Consider the following 13387-nt stretch of genomic DNA (forward strand, 5'->3'; position numbering starts at 1 on the left):
ATTGCTTGGAAGAAAGGGAGAGGGGAAAAATACCCTGTGTTTGCTGCAATAAGCACAATGTTTGCTTTAAAGGGGATTTGCTGATACTCAGTTTTTGTCTAGGAAAAAAACTACTTGGAAAAAGTTCTCTTCATTCTGCCTTCTGCTCCTCGGAAACACGAGTAAGCAATGGCAGCATCTTAATCAAAGCCTTGTAAACAAAACTGGCACTGTTAGCTGCACTCCGAGAGAGACGGCAGGGGGAACATAAGGTTGCACTTGAGCAAAATACATAACAGCAAATGTTTACAAAATGAGCAATGATAATATTGATTAGAGCTAGCCAGAATTCCGAGCATTTGGTGCCTTCCCACAGCTTTCGTCTGCTTAAACAGTTTTCTGGGGCTGGCTGTGTCCGCGGAAGCCGCTCCGAGTCGCTTTTCTGCTCGGAAATGCATCCCTTGCAATAGCTGCTGTGCTCGCTTGCCAGCAGCTGGCACCAGGGGTAAGAAGCTGAAGCAACATCCAGGTTGAAAAGCTGGGGGGAAAAGAAACTCTGCAAAGCTTCTGCACAGCAAACGAGGTGCAGCTTCTTCAGCAGTGAATGCTGACCTGACTGTGAGTAGCTGCAGCTTGTCTCGTCCCAAGGCCTCGAGTAGGGAGTGGTTTTGGGAACAGAAGTAAGTGTGGTGGAGATTTGGTCCTTGGGAGTCTTGAGACTGGGCTGAAAAACTGCATTTTGCCTTGGAAAGAAAGGGCTCCCTTTGTGGTGGACTTGGCCGATGTGGGACACCCTCCTGGAATGAAGGCAGCGCCGGAGGCTCTTTGTCTTCCCTGTTCCTTGGCCTTTCCCTGGCACTTGGCTTTATGTTACAGTGCTCTCTGAACAACTAAATGACAATAACTTCTTACAAATGGCAAAATAAAACGAGTTGACTGACTGAATTGCTTTTGCTTTATATGTGGCATCTCATCTGTGAACAGCAACCTGTATGGTGTGTTTAAGGGTAAATATTGAACAGATGGGTTTTCTGCTAGCTTGCGGATCTGAGTCACTGCAATCTCTGTTTGAGAATGAATCGCTGTGGTTGGTGCTGTTCGCCATTGAAATCCCATGCTAAATACAGGCTAATAACAAAACGTAGGTTGCAGTATCTACAAACCCTGCTGTCATGCAGGGAAGGAAGGAAGGAAGGTTGTGTAGTCAATGGCAGACTCAGAGTTAAAGCCTGGGCTCCGGCTCAGCTGGTGGTTGATTAGACCAGAGTCTTAAGTACTTAACCTAAAATGACTTATCTGGTGTGACGCAGGGTATTTGTCTCTCCTCAATTTGTGTCGCGTCCCATTAGGAAGAGTGGGCCGGGATCAGGAGAGTTCAACTGCCCTGCAGAAAAGGAGTTTTTAGATGCCAAGAAGAATCCAGCTCCACTCTCTGCTAGGCAAATAGCTGGGCAGTCGGGTTATTTCTATGGAAAATAAGAATTCTCTCCTAGCTGGAAGTTTATAGCAGGATCCTTTATATTTGCAGGTAAATCACAAAAAAAAAGGGAAGGATGAGAGGCCTCCGTACAGTTTGGTTCCTGAGAGCTTGAGAGCTGAATACAACCTCATATTCAGCCACACTGTGAAATGGTGGCAGCCTGCAGGCAGCAGCCTGGAGTCACTGTCCTAGATAAATCTTTGGATTATGAAGAAATAGACAATCCCTTCACAAAAATCTGCAGAGAGAGGAAAAGCTAGTTGATCTTTTGTCCAGAGAGCTCTTGGGGCACCTGAAATGGTAAGAAGGTTGAGAAAATGAGTTTTATTCTTCCCGAGGGCTTGCTGCCGCTCACAGCTTGCAGCAGCTGCACAGGTGACTTGGGATGTTAATGGAATATCTCTAGTTTTTGGCTCATTGCTAGGTGACAAGAGGCTGTTTTTGCAGTTTTCTTAGACCGAGTGATGCAGAGAGTCTCAGACTAATGTAGGTCACTTGGAGTTTGGGTGCTAAATTCTGACAAACTCTCAGATGTGCATTCGGACAAGCGTTTCCTCCTCCTTATTATGGGGTCACTGTTTTGGCCCATGACTTTTTCTTGAACAATGCTCTCAAACCTCAGGACTGTCAACCCCAGGACTGAGGAAAATAGGTAGTCTCACTTGCAGTGTGGTTTTGCCTCAACTGGTTGTGGCAATTCAAAGTTATTGCTACTTTATTTCTTAATACCATAACAGGTGCTAATGACTGCAGTCCACTGGCATCTCTTGAAAACTTAAGTAGCTCCTGCCTGGATATGGAGCAGAAGTGCAAATAAATACTTGTGATTCTCCTGCACTGCCTTATTGGGTAGGATATAAAGAGTGAATGGATCTCTTTTTTCCTGAACCTTGCTGTTTAACGTTGCCATTGCCTCTGTCTTGAACAGAACAGTCCCCTCCTGAGCAGCCCCTTGGGCACCAAGGGGACAGGGCAGCCAGGCTCAGTCAGGATAGGCTGGAGTAGGAGCCATGCATCAAGTAGCCATCAGCTGGATGGGCTCAATCAGCACGATGAGGGGTAAGGAGCAGGAGGGATGGAAGATGCCCCGCTTCAGGAAACCGAGTTTCATGGTTTATCACTCACATGTAGCTCGGAACAAAACTGGGGCTGAACACAGTTTTCTGCAAGGCTGCTTGTAGTCCTTGCACCTTAGTTACACTTCTGAGTTGTATAATATTTTTTAATTAACTCAATATTTGTGTGTGTGTATACTTGCCTGTTTAGTTCCTTAACCCTAAGCTTAAGGTTCTTTTAATGTTTTTTTTAAGATCTCTTGATCTTAAATCTCCAGGGTTGTACATCCATGTACTCCATGTCATAAGCACTGCTTGGTTTCCCTAGAGTATTTATTTAGCAGGACAAAAATCAATTGTGGGCAGACGTCCTTAGCTGTATGAGGACTTGTATGTTTTAGGTATATCCATCAAAATGGAGGGCAGCTGGGTGTAAACTTAACTTGAGGACTTGTTCTCCTGGGAATGTTACTGACAAGCACCTTTAGCAGCAAGGGTAATTACAAGGTGTGAAAATACAGTGTTTTAGCAGTCTGTTGTTTTTGTAAGCATGTAGTTTTAAATGTCAAAAATTAATTTAGGAAGTAGGAACTTGTAAAATTGTGCTTCTGTCACGTAAGTTTCTGCAGCTTTTCACGGCTGCTCGTGTCTGAGGCTTCACAAGTATTAAAACTAACTTCCTGTAGCAATCGCAGAGCGCCGCTCTGTCCCCTTCGGAGCGGCTCCGAAACATCCCGAGAGGAGGCAAAGCAAAAGAGACTGGGAGTTTTTCTCGGATACTGTGACAAAAAAAATGCCCCTTTCCAGTGGGATCACTCAACTACTGCTCCTCAGAGCCATGCAAAGAGCCCTCCTGGTCCAAAATCTGCCTTGGCTTGGTTTGCATCGGAGTGTATTTGTGTGATGGAGGGTTTTCCAAGCCTGACTTGCAGGCAGCGCTCCTTATGGGGCGTAAAATAAACCCCTTTGTGCTGGGACACTTGGCTGTGTTTGCCCAAGGATTTGCAGCCCTTACGAGGGACCTGCTGGTTTTCCTGATGCTGTCTGATTTCTGCACCCCCTACCAGCTGGAGGAGCAGGGTCCTGCTGCAGGACACGGTCACTATCTTCAGCACAGTGCTGGTCAGCCAAGGGACCTTCCTCGTTTAGTTCTCCTGAGCTCCTTTGCTTTTCCGGTGAGGTGACTGCATAAATGTGAGCACCTTCCCATTTACTGGCGTCATTGAGTTTGCTGGGCTCTCAAACGCGTTCCCGTGATTCCTCTCCTGTGGACTTCTCCCTTGCCAGTGATTAAAATGCACCCACATTAAGCTGAGGCAAGCAAAACCAAATAGTACCTTAAATATATCAAAATCCTTGCAAATGTACCCAACAATACACTGGTAACAGCATGGTCTGTATCACGATACTTGTGCCAATCTCTATTCCCAGTTTTTTACACTGTGTTTAAAACCAGTTACATAGATGACTCTCCCTAGAAGACAGGGAACTTTGGGAACTGAGGAGTTGTCCGCGATGAAGAAATCTTTGACCTTTTCCTCATGACATAAGAGCACCTCATGTCTGTCCTTGCCTCCTGTGGTGAGAAGAGGGGTGTAGATAGAGCCAAGAGCTGTTAAAGGCGACGACTGGACTGAAGGAAATGGAACTGCACCAGGATTAGCTTCCTCGGTTTCTAAAATATTAAACTCTATCAGGTTTCTCTAGCTTTCCCCCTGGAATATATAGCGGAAGTAGTGCTTGGCATTTGTCTTTAATTAGCAGTGTATGAGTACGTATATTCTAAGAGTGGAAGGCTTTTTAATAAAACTTCCATTTTGCATCCTCGGATAACGAGTGTACCACTGGCTGCTGCTTAATTATTCCTCTTCCAGTTTTTTATGCATCACGGATTTTTGTCCAGATAAGCAACTTGCTTTTGTAGACGTCCCTTTGAATTAGCAAGCTTCTCTTCAGTTGATAATCTTCTCTCTTATAAGTTGAACAACCTTCTCTTCCATTTTTTTCACATCAGTTTGTACTTCAGATGTTATTTCCTAGGTTTTTAGGGAGTTGCTGGTTTACTTAAGAAAAGCAGATTACGTAGCCTTAATGTTTGCAGTTCTGTTGCCAGCTGCAGTTCAAACCCACATGTTAGTTGACCAGCCTTTTGAAGGCACCTCCCTTTTTATTTTTTTCCCCTCGCTTTTTATAATTTAGAAATATTTTTTTCCAAATGGAAACCTATCCCTTTATATATAACATATTCCTTATCCCATAAAGCCATATCCCAGTCTCATTATCCCACCCCGAGCTGCTTTTACAAGAACTTAACATACAAAAAATCCAAGCAAATAGCCCTTTTTTGTTGTTGCTGTTGTTACAAAGTGAGGAGCTGACTGAATTTACATCATTTCCACATTTCTGAAACGCCCGTTACAGTGACTCATGCCTGATCCTTCTAAAGGGAGAAAAATAATGTCTGAAAGGTAGTGAAATGTGCACTGAGCTGCAGCTAGAAAACATGGCAGGAGCTCTTGAATTTGACCCTATAGAAACCATGCAAACACCCAGTGTTCTATGGGGAGGGGAAAAAAAGCATTTTTCTGGGTTGCTGTAGGTAAACTGCTTATTGCTGTTGTCTGCTCTGAGGATCTCATGGGATTCTGGCTGTGTCAGACTTAGGGAGTGAGACACAGTGATTTCAAATGGTTTTAGTTTGGGGGGGTGTATGTGCTTAAGGATCTTCTTTTCTCCCCTTTTTAAATTGCAAAGGAGTTGTCAGTCATACAAGAGAAGAAGTTTGCAGCCAAGGCATGGGGCTTTGTAGAACAGCTGAAGCAGTTGGTTTGCACGTGGCTTGACCCTGCGTTTTCTTTGGCCGGGATCGGGGAAATCCTGTGTCGCGGTTGGTGCCGATCTGTGGGCTGCCCTTTGCCCTTGAGCACGTCTCGTTAAATGTCCCTAAAAGGCTCCCAGCCATGTGTTTCACAGGAAGAGGTGCCTGCGGGTGCGTTTGGTGGGTGTGCAGTTGCCTGGTGCTCTGTGTAGCTCTTCTCCATGTCCACAGGAAGAGGAGTCCGTGAGGGAGCGGGATGCGAGCGCGGTTGTACCCAGCGGCTGCAGCGAGGCCTCTGTCCCGTGAGAGGGGACGTCGCTCCTGGGAATGGCCGGGAATGGCCGTGAGCAGCTTCGTGCTGCAGCCACAGGAATGGCCCCGTGGGAGCTCCCAACTGCTGTTCCATGGGCGATGCTTGTGGAAGGAAAGGATAAATAATCTTAAACAAACTAAGAGTGTAAGAATTTCCTGCCCAGGTCAGGCCAGTGACGCAGCCCTGTGACGGGCACTAGGACGGGCGTTCCAGCCTGCCCCGTGCCATGGTCCCTTCCCTTTGCGCTCCTGCAGCATCCGCAGCTGCTGAGGAAGAGGCTTAGGAAGGCAGACCCTTAGCCTGTCGGTCAGTTTTGTTCAGCACCTCTAGTGCTTGTGTTTGAGGTGAGCAGCACCTTGGCGTTTGACTTGTCCCTCTCCTTCACGGCTTTGTGAACTTGAGTCAAACCCTCCCTCGGGATTCACCTCCAAGCTGGAGCCCCAGCCCGCCACGTGTCTCGTCCTAAGGTGCCTCTCCACCGCCTCTGACATTCTGGTTGCCCCTCTCTGTCCCTTTGCCCCTTTGTCCCTTTCCCATCCTCTCGGGATGTGGAGAGCAGGGCTGAGCACAAGCAAGGATGCAAGGACATCAGCTTCACGCAGCCGGGGTGACCCTCTGCTTTCAGCCGCCTTCCCGAGGATGCCCAGCGTTTTGCTGGCGTTTTTAGCTGTCCCTGCACTTTGGGCTGGGAATTATATGGGAGCTTGTAAGCAGCGCTGTGTTCAGTGATGTTAGCAATAATCAGAGCGCTGAGTGCTGAAGCCTCCCTTTTGATTTCTAGTGGCAAGGAGGATGATGCTCCTCTTACGAGTCCTCTTGGGGATTTATTTAGATACTCGGCAGCCTCTTACCGCCCTGCCGAGAGTGCCATTTTGTGTGCTCAGATCCGGCCCTTTCTTCTGAGGGCTTCTCAGAGTTCCTTTAAAAAAAACGTGGTGGAAGAACAGCAGAATAATTTAACAGCTCTGCGTTTTGTGTATGTTCCCCATTTGAACTGCGACCAGCAGAGAGGTCAGCATGGTTCTTGAATAAAATCAATTACTTTGAACTGAAGCCAGTCCGTCCCCATTTGTGTTCATGTTGCTTCAGGTACATGTTCTAGGGGGGTTATTTTTCGGGAATTGATTCCGCGCGGCGGTGTGTGTGGAGCAGCCGGAATCGCGCGGCGCAGGCGCATGCGACCACCCGTCAGCAACGCGCCCTGTGCTGCAGCAGCGGGTGCAGGTGCTCCCAGGAGCAAAGCCATCGAGCCCAGGAACGTGGTCTGGTCCCTGTGGAGCGTGGAGGAGCTCCCGTCGGGAGCACCGTGTCCCGTGTTCCCGCTTGCTCTGCCCCATGCACGAGGGGCCTTAGCACACGGAGCGGGTCTAGCAAAGAGCTGCTGAGCTGTTCCAGGCACTGGTGCACGGGAGGTCCCTGGAAAGGCCGCGGAAGTTGCACTGACTTAGCCGGGAGAATGAATGTTTGATGGGGAGCTAATTACAGCTTTCTGCATTCGAAAGGGAGGTTACAGAGAAAACCACCTTTTCTCGGAGATGCACGGTGAAAGGGCAGCCGGCAGCCACGACAAGGTCTGGCAGGGAAACTTCTCACTGGGTATGGGGAAAAATATTTTCACTGAGGCTGATTAAGCCCTGAAACGACTTATCCAGAGAATGTGGAGATCTGAAAATGTTGGCCACACAAGAGTGAGCAACCCAATGTCACTGTGAAGCTAGCCGCGCTTTAGCAGGTTGGAATAGATGACTTCATGCTACCGACTTTTTTTTCTTTGATTCTGTGTTTGAAAATAGATAGTGAGACATTGCTCGAGTGTCTGTGTTGTTAGGTCAGGCTGCAGTCTGCAGACGGCATCTGTCCCATTTACTAATGGATAATTTTAGCTGGAAATCTGAACTTTCAGCAATGTTTCCCAGCTGCCCTACAGTCCTGGCATTCTTAGTGACAAATACCAGCCCAATAAGATGCTTTTCAAAACAGTAGCCAAGAGGTGGTTGCAACTGCCTGAGGATTTAAGTGCATTCCTAACTTCCAAGTGTTACAATATCCGTGTGTAAAACATCTTTCTAGTTTCTTTGCGAGAAGTAAATCGAGCTTAAATGTTCCCTTGAGTATGGGAAGGGAAGGAGCTTACAGTACTTTCTAGTGAGTGTTCGTGGATGTGGGAGTTGTACTTGGAAATCCTTTGCACTCAGACTTCAGAACCTCATGTATACATATATATATATATGTATATATGTATTTAGTTACCGAGCCTTATCCAAACCCTGGAATTTTTTGGGGAAGCTTCGGGCTCTTGCCATTTCCCGGCTGTGCACCCAGGTAAGTGTAGATGTTAGCAGTGATGTTCTCAGACTCGCAGCGGGTAGGAAGCTTCAGTACCAAGTTTGGCTTTTGACCCTTCTCGGGGTCTTAATGAACATATGCTTAGTACAGACTGACCGCCTAAAATACGGGATTTGTGAAATGAAAGGTCATAAATTTATACGATCTTCTGCTGTTTCTCTGTGTGTGTATATATAGGATGGGAAGGAAGCCAACAAACCCATGCCAAACAAAGGAGACCATGGACTAGGAAATGAGAAGTTCAAACCCGTGGTACCTTGGCCTCATGTTGAAGGTGTGGAAGTGGACTTGGAATCCATTCGAAGAAAAAATAAGGCCAAAAATGAACTAGAGCATCACGCTGGTGGTGATAACAATCAGCAAAACATCATCCAGAGGCAGTATCTCACATTTAAGCCTCAGACATTTGTATACCGAGATCCCGTGTTACGACCTGGAGTCCTTGGTAATTTTGAACCCAAAGAGCCCGAGCCTCATGGAGTTGTTGGTGGCCCTGGAGAGGAAGCAAAGCCATATGTTTTAGGACCAGAATACAAAGAATCCATTCAAGCCAGCATTAAAGAGTTTGGGTTTAATATGGTGGCAAGTGATATGATCTCGCTAGATCGGAGCGTTAATGACTTGCGTCAAGACGAGTAAGCAGACTTTTTGTTTTATTTTAGTTCTGTTTTTATGCAATTTGATCATTTTCTTTCCATAGATCTTAATCGATGCTTAAAATAATATTATTAATTAGACCAAGTAACCGAGGCCTCTTGTCTTGGCAAGCAAGAGCAATGTACTATGCCAAATGTTTCCATATATTTATCTTTATGCTGTTCCCGTTAATCCTTTCATAAATACTTAATCTATATTGATTTTCCTCTGAAGCCATCCATTTTAGTCTCTAATTGCACATGTTTCGATGTTCCGGGTCCAACCACGCACTTTATTGTCTTATTTGCTGTACTAATCTGTAACTTCTCGTGGTCTGTTCTTGAGTAAGAATGCCTTTTCTTTATTATTTCATGCAGAGTTCATATACTACAGTGGATTGGTTAGGTTTGGGGTTCTCCTCAGCGCTTAAAAAAATAACAGAAAATCCTAAAACATTAAAAAAAAAAAAAAAAGTGAGAACTGCAAGGAAAGAAGGTTATTTCCCTTGAATAGCTCTGCTTATTTGCTTGCACTGACCGAAGGATAAGTCTGTAGACGGGCCGCTGTGGCAGGGTTTGGGGCTGGCAGCGGGACAGCCTCCGAACATTTTCACACTGGGTTTGTCATGGGCAAGACCAGCATCTCAGAAACAGGAGTTTTCACTTGATTTTGGAGAAGGGGAGGGGAATTTGGGGAGGATGTTCGTGTTTACTCCGAGAGTGTGACTGCTAATGGATTCACGTCATTTAGACCAGTGATTGCCAGGGGATTTACGCAGTGGTCTCTGCTGGTCGTTAAGCCGCCTGCCGGAGCCAGATTCGCTCCCAGGATTCGCTCCCTGTGACACGGTTTCCTTGCTGGCTCCCAGGGACAGGTCTCTGAGCAAGCTGTTCGTGTGGTAGCGAAAGGGGGGCTCTCGCCTGCTTTCCCTCGAGTCATCTCTTGAGTTTATGTTTACTAAGGATGTAAAGGAGAGTTCTAGCGAGGAATTCCCCCCAAGGGATTGAGCAAGTGGTTTGCATAGCTTCAGGAACATGGGGCTCCCTAACGCTCCCTGCATTAGGGAGCGGAGCGGGAAACGTGAGCTGGAGAAAACACTGCTTCCTGCCAAAGAGCATTTGCAGATGTGTCTTCTATGGAGTTTAAAGCGAGTCAGTAGCTCGAATGAAAAGGTTAGGCTTTGTTATGGAATACACTACTGTAAAGAAGCAAACAGAACAGCGCTAGGAACTGCGTTGACAAAGCAGTCTCTCAGGCAATGTTATGATGTCCAGTGTTTTGTGTGTTGGCCTCTTGGGGTGTTGGCCCTATCCCAACTCTGTATAGTTTCTGAAAGAAAATGTTTTCTTGTCCTTTTTTTGGATGTTTTTATTATTATACAGGTAGATGGCAGCCTTTTATTTCTCATGCTTATTGCGTTTCACATGGTGTCCCTTGTCTTGTTATTTTTTATTTTTGTATTTGGGATCAATATAGAGAAATAGCCGATGTAAAAACAGAGTTAAAGTTTGTGGATGATCCTAGATTAAGGATAAGCACTCCCTGCTAGGCAAATAAAAGACAGATCTGGGCTGGCCATGAGTGCTGCCAGGTACAAGGTGCATCCTCACAGACAAATCTTGATGGAATTGCTTTGAGGGAGAACAAAAAATGGGGTTTGGCTTCTTCTCCATAACTTAAGTATAAAGATGTATGGGGCCAGAGATCTGGGTTTTGTTTGGTTGTTCTTTTTTCCCCAATATGTTGTCTCTAGCTGTGGCCAATATGTTTGGAAGAAGACATATGTGAATGGGGTAAATGTTTGTCTGTGGCAACCAGAGGATTTATTGAGCCGGAGATTGGGATGGGATGGTCGTGCTTCACACAGCTTTTCCTGTGCACTGACTTGTCTCTAAATGAGTCAATGACTTCTCCTTTTCCAAGCCAGGAAAGGTGGTGTTTGTTTAATCTCTCCCATTGGGAATTGCCCTGTACTTCTGGGCCTTTGCCACCTTCCCTCATGGCTTTGCTATTGCACCAAAGTCTCTGAGGTGGAGTGATTGGATGCAGTATTCCAGCAGAGGGAATATCACGGATATCCGCACAAAGCGGCTGTATTCCTCTCCGTATCATTCCTACTGTTCTCCTTGCCCGTTGATCCACTCCAAGGTACCATTTTCAAAGAGCTGCCCATGCTGACTCCAAGATTTTCTGAGTAATAATAACATATTTAGGTTCTGTCGCTGAATATGTGCAGTAGGTTACGTCTGACAGTCCTTATACACTGGATTTGCAGTGGTGAAGAGCTCTCCTGCCAGTGACTGCCTGGTTTAGTGTCCTTGATTTTTCTGCAGCTTTTTACAGCCCTTTTAAGCACAACTACGAAGACTATTTTTCTATTATTCAAAAATGACCTGGAAGAAGGGTTGGACAGTGGGGGTCTCAGCACAGATACTTATGTGTTACGGCCACAGACTCTAGTCGGGGTAGAAAATGAGTACTTATTCCTATTTCTTAAGTGATTATTAAGAGAAGGTCGTCCATCATATCCCATCACACTTTGATTTCTTTACAAGCAGAGTCCTTTGGGAAGGAACCCCATCAAAGGCCTCTTAGAAATGCAGTTACTCTGTTACAGACTCACCCTTGATTCCTTTTGATTCCTTCAAAGGACTGTAATAGGTTTCTGCAGCACGGCTCTCTTGCACAGCAGCTATTTCTGTGGTTTACTAATTCTGTTCTTTGTTACAGCTTCTATTCAGCACAGACGTCAGACTTAGCAGTCTGCAATTTTGGGGTCCTCGAGGCCCTTTTATAAAAATTGATGTCATATTTTCCTCCTTGCGTTCCCTTGATAATAAGGCTGGTGTCAGCAGTAGTTATGTGCCACAACAGTTTGTCAATTTGTGTTGCATTCTTCTAGAAATACTGGGTGTATAAGAAGAGGGGAAAAAAAAGCAATTAGACTGCTCATGGCAGAAAAATCCAATAAAAGCCATTGTACGGAGATTGTCTGTTATCTCCATATTACAAAGTCCCTAGGCTTTAGATAGCTGAGGGTAGCAGCAGATACTGGGGAAATATTGCTGTTTGCTTGCTCTGCTCCTAGGCACTTCCCTAGGCATGTGGTGCTGGTTGCTGTTAAGAGGTTAGTAGAAATACCCAGTTCGTGTTTCTTGCTGTAGCTTTCCCTCTGGAGTGGTCCTTTTCCGTTCAGATCATCTGGCAGCCCAACGGGCTTTCTGGCAGGTGTCCTGCTTGTGATATTTAAAACCTTTTCAATAGCAGCTTTTATACTTCAGTACATTATTTCTCAAGCTCTCTTTTTCATCTACCTTATTATATATGTTCAGTTTGCCTGAATTAGTGCTCATTTTTACTTTCCTTTTTTGGACATCACCCAGTGTGTGTAAAGAATGTCTCTTTTATTGCTAACAGCGTCTGGCTTTTGATCACGCTGGCTTTTCTAGTTTCCTTACAGTGTGCTTTTTTTTTTTTTTTTTTTCTTTTTAATCATTAATGGTAAACACTCTCTGTTTCTGCTGTGGTGTCTTTCAAAACACTGTGCTCCGGGGAAGTGCTTTATCCTTACTTTTTCCTTTTAAGCCTGCTCATCTCTGCGTAGTTGCCCTTTTCAAAAGGAGGTGTTACCAGGACTCCTCTTTGCGGTGCTGCAGCTCGGTTGTGCTGTGGCTGCGGCTGCAGAAGGTCTCCTCAGTAGCTGTGTCCTCCACTGAGTTCCACGCCGTGTTGAGGCCCAACAAGCGGGTTTGCTCTCCTGTGGGTTCCCTGGCTCAGTTATCCGTGGAAGCACTGACGGATGGTACCCAAAGCATCCTCTTTGGAGCACGGTTTATATCATCTGTGTGTGCTGAGGCAGCGGTGCTCATTTCTCTGTGGGCATCGCGGCCGCAGCGCTGGTGGCTGCGCGGGCGGGCGGCCCTTCTGCTCTGCTCCCTTGTGTCCGTGACTCCCCTCCTTGCCTGGGGCTGAAGGTTCCTGCAGGATTTCGGCTCCACTAATCTGCTCCTGATTTATTTCACAGAAGGCAGTCCTTCCTGAATAAAGCTAATTAACTCTCCAAATTTCCCCAGGTACTCATGAATTTAGAGCATGCTGTTCTACACTGTTTTTTCAACCAGGTGCTGAAGGTCTCTGCTTTTTCCTTTTTTTATCTCTCTCCCCTCATCTAGTAATTCGGTAATTCCAAATACTCTCTCACTGTTTCCACCTGGAAACAGTAAATAAACCGTCGGTGCCCTCTCCGCCTCGTGGCTCGGGATGTGAGATGCAGAGCAGGTCCCTGGGCCAGGGACGACGCGGCTGAAGGACCGAGAGGACGGGCACAGCGAGGGCCAGAGAGGCCGCGGCATGTGGAGCGGGGCAGGAGCACAACCGAAGAGCCCCGTGGCTGTGCGAGGAGCCCCCGAGGCCGCAGAGCTGGAGCGCACGGGCAGCGGTTATCGATCGCGGCGGCCCGGTGGCTGCTCGCCCCGCCGGAGGGGCTGGGGTTGCTCTCCCGTCGGGCCAGCACAGCGTGGTCTGCCCTGCGGTCCCGAGGAAGGTGTTAGTTCTGCTACGCAGTTACCTAAGGAGAACGTAGGTAGTCGCTGTGTTTCGAAGGAATGCGGGTCCCGGTGTGAAGTGCTGTTGAGATGTTGCTTCACTTCTGCACACGTGGCCGCGGGACACAGCGCGCTTGGGAGCAGGGACAGCCGGCCCTGCTGGGAAAGACCAAGGGAAATAGGGTGCCGAGTGTGTCCGTCCTTTCTGTGCCCTCT

The 13387-nt window shown here is 46.8% G+C and overlaps 1 protein-coding gene across 2 annotated transcripts in view; it reads left to right on the top strand.

Annotated features, from left to right (window-relative positions):
* Positions 1-8147: 8147 nt before the first annotated feature.
* GALNT7 (polypeptide N-acetylgalactosaminyltransferase 7) overlaps positions 8148-13387 on the top strand; it is a 34337-nt gene continuing 29097 nt past the window's right edge. For both annotated transcript variants that reach the window (XM_026048638.1, XM_026048639.1), the window contains exon 1: positions 8148-8626. In XM_026048638.1, coding sequence (XP_025904423.1) covers positions 8193-8626 — 434 coding nt within the window. In that variant the 5' untranslated portion in view covers positions 8148-8192. The remainder of the gene's footprint in view (positions 8627-13387) is intronic.

The sequence above is a fragment of the Nothoprocta perdicaria genome, unplaced genomic scaffold (genome assembly GCF_003342845.1).
Source record: "Nothoprocta perdicaria isolate Ctin4 unplaced genomic scaffold, notPer1 scaffold_56, whole genome shotgun sequence".
NCBI lineage: Eukaryota > Metazoa > Chordata > Aves > Tinamiformes > Tinamidae > Nothoprocta > Nothoprocta perdicaria.